Here is a 13,664-nt window from a genome sequence, read left to right on the forward strand (position 1 = left end):
TCCTTAAAAGCACACACAGAGCACAGACCTTTTAAAAGAAACAATTGGTTCTCTTCTCAAAACACGCACCTGAAGAGATTAGGGAGGTTTTTATAACCCAGACAGCTCTTTATAAACAGCTACAAGTGGAGATTTGCCAGCCCTGCAGCTGACACTGCTACTTCAATCATCATGGCAAAAAAAAAAAAACAATAAAGAAAAGTGTGAAACTAAGTTAGTGGGCTTTCTGTGCCTAATCAAAATTCATATTCTTGTTTTACAGTGTACATGTTATGACAGCTGGACTCATTCGTTTATAGGAAGGCGCTTCTCAAATTGCTCTCAACCAACTGGCAGGCTCATTTGCTGCCAGAAAGGTAACCATCTCTCTAATTTATTAGCAGGAAGGGCAATGAGAGCTAGTAGGAATAAGATGGGAAGGGGAAAAAAGAGGCCAGGTTTGGTTATATTTAGTTATGCGATAGAAGACCAGTACCACTGCTTTTCTGTAAGTGGATTCTCAAAAAAACGCCCCCAAACCACTCCAGTATCTGCCCTCTGCTGGGGTACAAAGAGGGACAGCAAAGGCAATGGCAGCAAAGGCAATGGCACTCTGAAATGCAGAAGTGAATGCAGAGCTTTATTTATTTATCTTCTTACAAGAACAAATTTATCAAAGAAGTAGTAGGGGAACTGCAAGTTGCCAAAATGAACATCTGATCCTGGACAGATCTGTTCAACCTAAACAACTATTAACACAAAGCAGCATCCATCTGTGCACATGTTGTGCAACAGCCCAAAAATTATGCTTCAGAAAAAGCTTCTTTACAAATACAACCACTGGAAACACTGATAATTTCAAGAAAGGTCCTTAAATTATCCTCCTGGCAGATCTGAGCTATGCCCAAAACACATAAGCATCTTTAAAGAAAAATGAAAACAGTTCCGTAAGAAACAGTTTAGCATGATTGAAGATTCAGATTTATACCTTGACAGAAAATTCACAGAAAAGACAGAATAACTGCTGTGCAGACTTTAAAGGTAGCAAAAGCTGCAGTGCACTTTTCATCTGTCACCCTATGATGAATTGTTAGAAGTGCTGTCAAGTCCTTGGACTCTCACTCCATGCTCAGGGAAATAGTATGGTATTTCAGGTCATATATTTCCATAATATGGAAAAAGGTTATTTTTCAGCCTCAGTTACTCATGGTGCATCAGCTGCTTGTGGTGGATCTGCTCCCCACAGAGACCAGCACTTACACAGTCTTATGTCAACAGTAAATAAAAAAACAGTGATTGTCATACAGGAGTTAAAATACAGCCTGGAGTGAGAACTCTGTAGTGAAGTGCTGTATGAATATTACAAACTTTTATTGCCACAGGCTGGCCCTCTATCAGGCCTCTCTTGAAGAAGTGACCTTGGCATGTTAACTCACGCCCTTTGGAGCAGCTCCTTCAGCTTGTGTGGCAAGGTAGGAGGGGATTTAGTGCTTTGTCAAAGAAAATCTTTGGAGCCTCAGAACAGCAAAACCAGATGATGATGTGCTACAAAGGATTGCTCAGTGCCCAAGACCAGGCTACAGGATCTGGCAACTGCACACAGAGCAGCCACAGAGGAGGGAGTCCACAACCAGGACTTCCAGGAGGTTCAATTTTGAAACACCTACACATTACCCAGGAAAGTGTAAAAGGACAGGATATAAGCAAACTGCGTAATATAATTTTTTTCCTCTCAAGTTCTTCATTTCACATGAAAACAGGATTATCTTGCATGTGGGTGAATCTCCTTTTATTTATTCTCCATCAAAAGTCAAAGCTTTGCAAGCACCATCACACAGTTTGTTGCCATGGAAATGACCGTTATGCCACAAATGGGCGCCGATCTTCACAGGAAGAGACAGCAGGAGTGAATGAATCCTAAAAGGAGTTAAAGTACTCGTTTTCATGTATTTTTTATTATTAATAATGCTTAAGAGAGAACAAATATTGCATACATAGCTCAAGTTTAAAACTATTTTCAACCTGAGTTTCCCTGACACACACCCACCATCCAGTTTCAGCCACGCTCCAGTTAAGAAAGCAAGAGGAAAAAAAAGTGTTTATTAAAAACACTTGATCTAATTAAATTCTAAATTCCTAATGACAATGAAAAGGCCACAAGCATCTGCCACTTCCCTTAAGCAGAAATAAGAGCCGCATATTCCCTTCTAAAAATATTTTATGCAGAAATACTGGAAAGCAGACACATTTCATGACACATAGTGCCAGCTGCTCCACAGCAAGGAAGGGCTAAAAAAAAAAAAACAAACGCGAAACCGTGCGAGCTCTTTTCTCAGCTGACTCCTCTCTCGCAGGCACACTTCCACAGAGGCAGCCAAGGCTACTTTTGGCCATGACCTACTTTCCTGCAGCAGCGAGCAGCCCCGGCGCCCCACACGCTCTCCTGTGTCAGCTGACAGCGCCGGCTCCTGCGGGATCCCAAAGGACAGCAGCCCTTCCCGATAGCCAGGCAGAGGTGATGACGCCACGGAGGTCAGTGGGGCACTGTGGCAGCTCCGGATGGAACACGCCGATTGTTTCGAGTGAAATCATTCTCTGCCGTGGCTGGGTGCCTCGTGCAGATATGACCTACAATCCCCACGCATCAATTAGTTACACTCGCTGAATCTCTTTGGTCTGTGGCTGCACGTTCTTCTTGTTAATAAGGCTCTGACCCTGCTGGAAATGCACCAGCCTGAAAAGACAAATCAAAAAGGGCTCCACTGATTCTTTACCCACACATGGGCAGAGTTGGTGACGTGAGCACAGGCTGTGTTTAGTAAAGACAGACTTTCCCACCCTACCAACAGCAACTGAGTAAGCGTTCAAATGTTCAGCACTTGGAGATTGGACCCCCTGACTAGACACACAGAACAGCCTCTGTCAGGAACACACAAAAATCCAGGGAAGCTGGTACTGGGGTTCTGTGGCCAGGTTTTGGTAGTGGGGGGCTACAGGGGTGGCTTCTATGAGAAGCTGCTGGAAGCTTCCACCATGTCCAGCAGCTCCAGGATGGACACACTGCTGGCCAAGGCTGGGACAATCAGAAAGTGTTAAGGCAGCTGGGATAACATATCTAGGAAGAAAATCTCTTCTGGCTGTTATCTCAATCCATGGACCCCCAGTGACATTTTCTCTCCCCTGCCCAGTTGTGGAGGGCAGTGAGAGAGGAGCTTTGGTAGTGTCTGGCATCCCACCAGGACCAACACACTACACAGGGAAAAATTAACCTGTCACATCTGAACTGGCTGATAATATCAAAAAGGTCAAAATAATCAGATAATAATCATATAATAAGGTCAAAAATCATTCAGAGCTGGCATGGCCATTTGATGGTTTTTCATCCCACCAAAACAAGAAACACAGAGTTACCTCAAGCAGAAGAGAAAGCCAGAACAAATACTAATATTGAAATGCAGTGTTGCCTACCAAGTACCAAACTTAGCTTAGCAACAGCAAATGAATTTTGTATTACATTCCTTGGTTCCTTTAAAGATGAGACCTGTTACATATAACTTTACATACAACTTCCCATTTTAAGAAGCCCTCTTACAATTTTCCTTGCTATAAAATCTCCCCAAAAATAGTGGGGCATGAGTTCAATGAATAGTACTGGATTAATTCCATGTATAATGTTACTTATTTCAGATTTTGTAAATGGATTTAATGACAATAAAGGGCATTGGAAATCCTCAAGCCCACACATTAGGGTTTGCAACTGGAAACAGCAGCACTGTTTTAACAAAATAAGCCATCTATATGTATTTAAACAATCCATGAAAAATTTGGGGTCAGCAGTCAAGAGGACAGAACAGTCTCAATTCCAGGTATAATTTCTATGTTTAATTCAACAAGAAAAACGCTCAATATTTATCACAGCTGCCTACCTAACGCTAAAAGATACCCTCAATTCACATTCTTGGATGAAGCTGCTGTTTAACTGCAGTCTTCATGTACTGCTGAGCTAGATTGGAAATGGACACAGATCCTTCATTACACACTTCTAGACCACTGTATTTACATATTTAAAAGTTAATTAAACTGACACCATATGGTCACCAAAGCCTTGCCCAGAGAGCCATAAAGATATGCTTGATAACACACATGGTTCCCAGATACCAGCAATAATACTGCTCTATCAAAGAGCACATTAACAGAAATTACCATGAGAAAAAGACATGTAGCTGCATTGCAAGTTCAAACCTGCAGTCCTAATGCAGTCAAAAGTCTACCAATCCAGAGATCCACAGCCAAACACAGCACAGTTCAAGGAAAATAAAGCTTTGCAGAAGCACCAAAAATCTAGTCTCCAATTTTAGTGAAAAACAGGCAAGTAAAGATCTGTGGGAAACCTCATGCTGCATCTCATTTAAGGCTAGAGCGCTTCACAGCTGCTAGTTTTTCAAGTGTCACAGTCACAAAATCCCATCCAATGTGCACACTTACACCAAAACACAGAAAAGGAAAAGAAGAGACCATCTGTTCAGTCTGTAAAACCTAGATGTAAATACTTTTTTGCTGTAAGAGACATAATGCATTAGAAATAATGGTAGACATGTTTATCTGCCTGTGCCCAGAGGTGGGTTACTGGATCAAACACTGCCCACCACCACCACAGTCAGCAAGGTGAGAAGGAGGAACAGCAGCTTGGCCAGTGACTCATGACACTGGAGGGTTTTAAAAGTCTTTTTTTGATAAAGCACTTGAACAGTAAGTAGAAGCAAATCTCATCTTCTTAGCCTGCACTGTTTTCCAAAGATACAGGGAATTGAAAAACAAATCCCCTTTTTAGGACAGATAAAGGCTAACTCTTAGTAGTGCTGGGTGCACTACTGTAAAACACACAAACAACTCTGGAAAAGAAAGAACCAGCTATCCATGTTTGTCAGCAACAAAGGAGAGAGGGAATTTTTCAGAAAGCCCAACAAAAGAAGGAGTTATCTGTCAGGATACAACTCAGTGTTATTTTCATCCCCTTGATCACCCTGTGTTTTATGACCATTTCGTTCTGACACGTGACTTCGTGGTCATTCCCCAGGGCAGAAACCATGTCCTCATATGTTTCTATCCAGGGGCCTTGAAAATTTATGGTCACTAGTCAAATATTAACTCATTTAGACTGTTGACTAAAAGCTAATAATTTCTGAGGTCAATGAGGTAAGACGACACGGCTCAGTTGCTGCATATTGAAGAGTTCATCTTGTTCAAAGTGGATTCTGGGCAGCAGCCTGTGTCTGCTGCCCCAGACAAAAATGCACCTGGAGAGAGATGCTTAATGACAACAGCTGTAACCACCCATGTCTGAAAGGATCTGCTACTGCCCACAGAAATACAGGCAGCAACATTGAACTGGAAACAACAAAACAAAGAAAAGAGGAAGAACTACAGCTCATCCTGGCCAACTCTAACTTGTACCTGCTTCTGAAATGACCCAGCCCACCAAAAGAAAATGCAAAAAATTCTCATTTTCTCAAAGCACCCTTCCTGTCTCAACACATACACTGAAATAGTTTTTGGTTTTACAATATCATGTGTAATATATCAGGTATTATCAAAGTATTTCAGGAAGAGATTAGAAAATAGTCCCACCACTGCACCAGGCATTCACACAGCATTTATTGTGTATGATTAAGATTAACTCTGTTCAAAGAAGATATATTAAAATTTAACAGATGTGGAGGAGAACTGTGACCATGCAGGTAGGGTATGGAGAACTTAAAGGCATGAAGAACATCTGAGAGGAAAATACAAGTCTCAGCAACAGAAAGTCAAGAAAGCATTAAATTCCTCTGTGCGAAACACACAGCTGTAAACACTAACAGAGAGAAGCACAACTTTGGCACCAATACAAATGAAACTAAGCTGGTCAAACCCAAAATTTACAGAAGATATGTATCAGATGAAAAACCATCAGCAAAAACTCTCAGCAGCCATATCAGGCAGAAAGCAAACACTGGTTCAAGACAGAGCACGCAGTTTGCAAAGCAGACTGAGAGAGGCAAAGACCTCAGACAGTCTCCCAGTTTTCTGTTCCTGATCATTTCACTCCTCTTTCTGAAGCACATGAAAACCAAGATGGATTTGTCTGAATCATTTTTCAACAACAAAGCTCCCTTGGCTTTATTTCTGTAAGCTTTGTTCTCTGTTCTGTAATAAGCTATTACTCACCCAGAACAAAACTGTATTCCCACCCCACACTGAAACTTTTCTTACAAATAAACAAGGAAAAAAACCTCATTTCAAATATATAGGAAAAATATGCTGAGTTAAACAAAAAGGGAAAAAAGGGGACAATTGACATTTAAACTTCTGCAGTATCTGAAGACCTGACTGAGTTGCATCAAACAAATTAAGAAATATGTTTTGAATTTCAAAGCTGAAGATGTTCAGACTTCTTCTGACATGTATGTGAAAGGAGTTCTCTAGAGAAAAATTAAAATTCTCATTTATACATCACTCACATTACATCCAAATGAGACCTGAAGTTACTGATCCACCTAAATGATCACTCATTTCCAAAGCCCCAAGGAGAAAACACAGTAGACTACTTGGATTTCAGGTGCAGTGCTCTGATGTTGAGGAAAAAACAACGTGAGAGGGATATGACTCACTCCTGATCTCTACATAATGAAAATTATCTCAACTGGTCAAACTATTTAGCTCCTAATTAGACAGTCCCAGACTCTAGATATGGAAAACTGATGTGGACATAGCCTGCCTGTGGAAGTCTGCACAGCATTTTCCTGCTGGTATTTTGTACCCAGACAAAAGATGAAAATGCTCAAAGTAAGCACAATCTCTCTGGAAACAGTAAGTGAAGAAAACTTCTCAAGACAAAAAGATGAGAAAGCACAAGAAAATCTGACTCCTGCTTCAACGTGCCATTTTTAGATGATCACCAGAATTGTGAGGTACCATTACCAGCAGTTACAGAAAGCTCTCAACAAACACTCTGAAAATGCATCCCACTGCACATTATCTATGGCTACTGCATTTTCCTGACAGTGTAGATAGACTGCTACATTGCCCTGAAAGAGGGCACCTTCAAACCACAGGGTTTTGTCTAATGACATCCATTATTTGCTGCTCATTATCTAGACACACACCTGGAACAACACAATTAAAGCAGCAATCTGCAGTAAATTACCTCACAGACCATATGAACTGAGTTAAAAGCCACTGTCACTGTAGATTTAGCCATAAGGGTCACATGAAATTGGAACTTGTCCTCTTCCCAGTTGAGGCCTGAGATTCGTTCCACTTGACTCAGGGTTGGATGAGGTTTGTCTGAGACTGTGATCTCAACACCTCCGACTCAGGAATGAGTGAAGCTCATCCAACCTACTTTCAGGAATCCATTCCTAAAACACAGGGACCCAGCACTGATTATGTGACAGAGTTGGAAAGCAATTTGTAGTGAACCATAAAGTCCTGGCTAGAACTTAAACTGTAGTTTAATACCTGTTCCTACTTGGTATTTCCCACATTGCTCACACACTACAGTTTCTTTATTCAGAATATTGCAAAAGTAGAAAAAATACCTAAGCCCTGTTTTTCATTATGTTCACTCCCCAGGTGAAGAAACAATTATCAATGTCTTCTATTTCTATCTCTATGCTTTCAAAATACAAACATGGTAAAAACACTTCTATGTTTAAGGAGTTTCACCTTTGCTCCAATTTCTGCATCCTTTTCAGAGAGGATTTCCCTTACTTGGATAGCCAAAGACTTTTTTAGTGCATTAAAAAAAAACACTGTAAGGTTGTTTGTTCATTTTTTAAGTGGGATCAACAAATCAACAGTAAAAGAAGTAATCTTCTTCAGATCCTCTTCATTAAAACAGGTCAGCAAGCTCCACTGCAAAACCAGTAACTGATTTCTATGGGATCTATGAAACTCACTGAAATCGACTTGACCTAATCGAAGAGAAACCATGATTTCAACAACAAATGAAGTAACAATAGCCATCAGCACTTGGAAGATAAATATACTTAAGGAATGTATTTGAGAATGCTTTTGAAATAAGAGACGTAGTTGCAATTTTTTCTTTTGTGGGTAAGAAGTTATAAGGTTTTGAAGGTGCCTGTAATTATGGCAAGCATCATCTTACTGACCTTACTTCAAACAAATGATTGAAAAAAAAGGGCACTGTTTACATTCCTAGTGAGCAGTGCTGGAGGGAGGAGGTGTCCCCTGCAGGCTGTCATTGCTGCAGGGCATTGCAGGTACAAGCTCTCTGGTGCTTCCAAAGCCTGGATCAGACAGGCTTACTGCAGGAGCCAGGCACCTGTACTGCCACTATTTGATCATGTTAGTCATAATTTCACCTCAAGTCAGCTTTATTTGGTAAATACAGGATTAAAGAGTGTGGGAGAAAAATAGCAAATATTTATATTGTACACAGAGCAAAGCTCTGTGTCCAGCTCTCCTTTTAAAAGGCAGATGTCTCACTGGGAAAAGTCAGGGATTTTTAGCCTTCTGACTCCAAAAGCTGGTTCTCATTTACCAAGTCAGTGGCTCTCCCTTCTATTACTTCATCATATGCACCAGACTCCTCTTTATGGTTATCTTTAGAGGCAGACCAAGCAAAAGGCTTTTCTAACCTGTAAAAACCCCTCAGAATTTTTAAAAAACTTCCTTCTCAACATAGCGAGAATCTAAAACCTTGTGATGCTTAAGAAAATGCCCTCTCTGCCCTGCAGGTCTGGATCCCAACCTTGTACAAGACAGAGCACAGCACAAATTCTGCTCTGCATCATTCAGACCACAAATGGGACTCTCAGTCTCATAAATCCACCACACAGCATCTTCAGGTCCTAACCTGACTCATAGGCCAGGCTAAATTAACTGGACTGAATCAAATTAACTGGCTTTGCAGTGTCCAAAAGAGTTAAATTCCCACAGAAAAGGAGGAATCAGGGACAAAGACAGTAGCTACTTCTGAGACAAAAGAACAGAGCTATTTGCCCAAGGTTAAAGCCTTGATAGGGGCTGAAAGTACAGCCACAACAATCTGGCCTGCCCACACACAGTCAGAATGTCACTGAACCAGAGTGGAAAAAATAGGTATTGACATCAGACACATTACAATGAACAGGAGGAAAAATAGCTCAGCCCACATAGAACATATCCACGCAACAAAGAAAACCAAATTTCCTTGAAATTCCTGTCAAAAGGCACGCTGATCTATCATCTGTTCATATTTGAGATTCCAACCAAGCAGACATGCTCTGGCCAATCTCACTCCTTGAAACAGGTATCTTGAGCCCAGCTGGCTGCCTCGTGTGGGCATGCTGGTCAGGCTGTCAGAACGTCACTACATGAAACCTCCTGGCAAGCCTGCAACTCTCTGCAAGCCCAAGAAGCCAAAGTGCTGTTGTCAGTAAAAAGGAATGAGCTAACTATCACTTTCCACTTTATTTTATGCAATTTTAGTGTAAGGATAAGCCAGGGCAGTGTCCTGACAAAGCTGACAGGAAAAAGTAAGTGAGACAATGCCAACTGACAGACTCTAGTTCAGCTGTGAAAAATGCACTGCTTCTTCCAAAATTATTGGTGTAGCAGCAAAACAAGCAATTTTTACCACAATGCATTGGTAAAAGGTGGGGGGAGGAGAATAAAGTTACTTCCTAGAATAGCTCATGGTAAATTCTAGACAAAGGTCAACAGTGATTTGCATTGCAGCATTTCTTGAAAAACAAAGGCTGGTCCAATAGTTTAGGACTCACAAGAATCAGAGAAGTCCCTTGTAGATCAGTTCACAGACATCCAATTAATAAAAGACTAGCACAGTCCTACCCCCTGGAGCACAGCAGAGATAAATACCTTAATGGCTGCAGGGCTGTCCAGTTCTCCACTGAGGGGTCCACTTCAGAAATGAGGCAGCTAGGCAGAGCTAGTGAGTGCCAAGAGTGCACCATTAACCCCCCATTTCCAAGTAGTTTAACTTCTCTAAAGCATCTGTCCTGTAGCAAGCCACAATTAGAGAAGTACAAGCCACAAAGGGTTTCATGACTATTTTTTACTTCAAGACAAATACATGCAAAAATTCTCCAGAGCCTCATCGCCAACCCATGCAAAGTTACTCCATAAGTTAGTGCACACAACATGGCAATGCAGCTCATCTGGCTCAATTCCTTTCTAAATAAACCCAGAGCCCTGAGTTTCTCCAAGTCACCAATTAATCACAGAAGATACTTTCTGGTTTCCATGAACAAGCTGCAGAGGGAACAGAGGGTGCACACACAGTGACAGAGGACAGAACAGTCCAGAGATGCACAAGCTCAATCACTGACTTCCTCTGCCACCTACCCAGCACTCCTATCCCATTTCTGCCCAATGCCACCCTATTCTTCCAAGAACCTGAGCTACCCTTCTGGGAAACCAAGTCTAAATCACAACCATTCTTTCAACCCCACTCTTCAACTTAGAGCTCCACAGAGCTGAATTCAGCAGGGCTGTGTCCTATTCTGGAGAACAAGTGTCTCCTTTTCCTTCCAACTCATCTGGAACACCTCGGTCCTGTGGAGGAGAGAGCTGTACAGCACCAGCCCACCACAGAACAAGAGGGGGGAAGAAAGGGCTCCCCAGACAGTGATACAGAGCAAAAGGAAGAACACACATTGAGGAGAGCTGGAAGAGCACTGCAGATCAACTACAAAAGCACAAGTCTGGTAAACTAACAGGTCTCAAGGCCTGACTTCATTTAAGCATTTATGGTTCACCAAGTATATTGTGCACAGTCTCCCTTTCTCTCCATTACACAACACAGTCAGGCACGTTACACTTCTTGCTTAGCATTTTCTTGAAGCAAGTTTAAACCCCATCATGGTTCACAGTCTGCAATGGGCTGCTCTGAGTGAAAAAAAATTGATCTGGTAACACCCCAAACCTCCCAACCAATGCACAGAACAGTAAAGTGGTGAGAGCCTGTCAAAAACAAATGAAATAGCTGTAATTTCATTCCTTCTCAACACACACTGGCCTCTACATGTGTGAAGAAAGACCTCTAATCACCTCACCATTGCACAAACACACCTGCAGGAAGATATTAAATCTCAGACAGGCTGTTCATGTTTAGAGTTTGGAATGTTACACCTGTATTTAGCTTTTCCTCGTATCTGTGTGACGGGAAAATCTTTACTCGAACACAAGGTATTCCAAAAGGAATCTCAGCCCAGAGGAGCGGCAAACCTCCCCAATGCTGGGCAACGGCTGCCACCCAGTGCCTACAAAAGAAACTGCACATATTGAAGGAAAAGGAATTTCAGCTGCTCAAGCAACAGTTCCTGCTTAAAATTTTCCCCCGTGCCCTCATAAACAATGCACTTTAAGACATCAGAAAAAACCATAATTCCAACAGGGAAATATTTCCCGTACTTCATGTTTATTTAGTGTTTTTCCATTTCATGCTGCTACAGAAAGTAATCCCTTCATAATCATTTATGCAGAAAGTGTGGGAGGAACCCACAAAGGTTTCTCTCACAGTGAACCATGACAGAAGCTTTCTGCAGGATAACTCAGAAGATTTTGTAGTGTAAGCTTACCATTCATAATATCATCTATTAATCTCTTTAATCTGCATGATGCCAAATATCCTTTGGTTAGGAAACATTGCTGTACATTTAATCCCAGATGGAGAGGTGTGAGCCCCTTGCCCTGTAGGGACCAGAATTGTGCTTATATGAGGCAGCAGTAGAGTCTTTTCCACCAATGACAGTCAGGCTTTCTGGGCAGAACCAGCATTAACAACAGTTTGTACTTCCCTCTGTACAGATGTTCATTATGCCACAGCTGGAAGGCAGGCAAGATATCCTGAGAGTTCATATAAATGAACCACTCACCTCTTCCCTATTTACAATCAGACTACAAAAAATAGAGGTAATGCTCTCCTTTCTTCCACACATCTTCAAAACTGCACTCCCATTCAACTTCTTTTGCTTTCACTAAGGCATTTTTGTTTCTCTAACACATTAAATAAAAAACTGAGCATAAAGAAAGCAAAACCATGATGTGAATCCACCCATCATTACTTACTTCTCCGGTGATTGGATTGGTTCCATATTTCTTTATCCAAGGTACAATGCTCCTGAAAAGAAAAGGGATAAAGTAATTAATGACAAGCACCATCAGAAACCTCTACTGATGGCCATGACTGTTTTTGCCAACTTGTTAAGACTAAATGATGATTACACAGCTGTAGCACAAAAATAAAGCTAAGTACAGACAGGAACTTACAGGATGTCAAAAACTGTCCCATCTGGTGTGCAAACTGGGTATTCAAATGGCTGCAGAGACAAACTAGAAAAAAGAGAACACAACCTTGTTAGCAAAACCAGGTGGAAAGCATGATGTAACTGGCAATCACACTCAGCATCCCCTGTTAGGGATGCTCCCACAGTCCTGGCAGCTCTTAGCTCATAGGTGTGGAAGGCAATGTCCTGAACTACCAAATTTACAAGCATTTCTAACCCACTTCTACCAACTCTCTTCCTTCACTCCTGCACTTCAAGCAGTAAACTCTAAACAGAAAAAATAGTAGAAATATTCTTCAATCTATCTTAGTCTCTATTTTAGCAAGATGAGTGACTGACCAAGCACATTCTGAGCAGGGGCAAGCAGATTTGAGCCGTGAGATTTGAAAGACTGGGACATACACAGTAATTGTTCTGCATTATTTCATCACTTGTGTATCCTTTCAGCCATCAGCTCCAACCTCTGCAGACACTGATCACGGGGTCATGCAGAATCTGTTTCAATTCTTATTCAACTATTTTTGCCACACTACTGCCATAGCAGGCACAAGTCAATGGAAGTAACTGCCTCAGAAGAACATGGCTTTAGTTCAGTGTCAACAGCCTGATAAACAGATGTGTCATTAAATAATGATAATGTAAATTTGTTGTCTTACCTGCAGTGATCAAATGATAAACGTCTAAAATTGGTTCGTGGAAGGTCTGTTTATGGAAAAAGAAAACCCACACAACGGTTTTTAATAAATACGTGGTATTCTAGGTAAGCAAGAAACATTTGAAACTTACACATTGCTACATAAACTGTGGCAAATTACCGATGACAAGGATAAATACCCTAAAGCTGGCGAAACTGTAACAAACATTTCCGAACTGAAATTACACTGCCGGAAAACGATCAAAACAGAGCTGTGACAGTGGGACAGCGCTGAGTTTAAATGTGATCATTCAGGCTCAGGCTCTGTCCCAGCAGCGGGCACAGTCCCGGTGGAGGGCGGGGACGCTCATCTGGCCACAAACGCGGCAGTTCCGAGCAGCGCCACCGGCTCGGGCCGCGGCCCGGGGCTCGCAGCTCGGCCCCCGCCGGCCCGGGGCTCTGAGGGAGCGCCCGTTCCCCCTTACCTGCTTTCTTGCCGCCGTAGAACTGCGTGTACTCGGCGCACGTGATGTACCTGCGAGACAGGGGGGTCACTGAGGCACTGCACAGACACGGCCCCGCACAGCCCGGCCCCCCGCGCTCTCCCCCGCGCCCCCCGCTCACATTTTGTCCTTCTGGTGCTGCCGCTTGCCCATGGCGGCGGCTCGGCCTGCCCGGCCCGCGCTGCGCCTCAGGCCCGCCCGCGCCTTCCGCCGGGTGCGCCGGGGAACGGCCGCGGCGCGGAAACAGCGGCGGCG

General features: G+C 42.5%; 1 protein-coding gene across 1 annotated transcript in view; it reads right to left on the reverse strand.

The window, feature by feature from the left end:
• PPIL2 (peptidylprolyl isomerase like 2) overlaps nucleotides 1-13,637 on the reverse strand; it is a 68,605-nt gene extending 54,968 nt beyond the window's left edge. Inside the window, exons 1-5 of the mRNA XM_009092340.4 lie at nucleotides 13,531-13,637; nucleotides 13,392-13,441; nucleotides 12,929-12,974; nucleotides 12,256-12,318; nucleotides 12,055-12,106 (exon numbers count right to left, since the gene is read on the reverse strand). Coding sequence (XP_009090588.1) covers nucleotides 12,055-12,106; nucleotides 12,256-12,318; nucleotides 12,929-12,974; nucleotides 13,392-13,441; nucleotides 13,531-13,562 — 243 coding nt within the window. The 5' untranslated portion in view covers nucleotides 13,563-13,637. The remainder of the gene's footprint in view (nucleotides 1-12,054; nucleotides 12,107-12,255; nucleotides 12,319-12,928; nucleotides 12,975-13,391; nucleotides 13,442-13,530) is intronic.
• Between the last annotated feature and the right edge of the window lie 27 nt (nucleotides 13,638-13,664).

The sequence above is a fragment of the Serinus canaria genome, chromosome 15 (genome assembly GCF_022539315.1).
Source record: "Serinus canaria isolate serCan28SL12 chromosome 15, serCan2020, whole genome shotgun sequence".
NCBI classification, from domain to species: Eukaryota; Metazoa; Chordata; class Aves; order Passeriformes; family Fringillidae; genus Serinus; species Serinus canaria.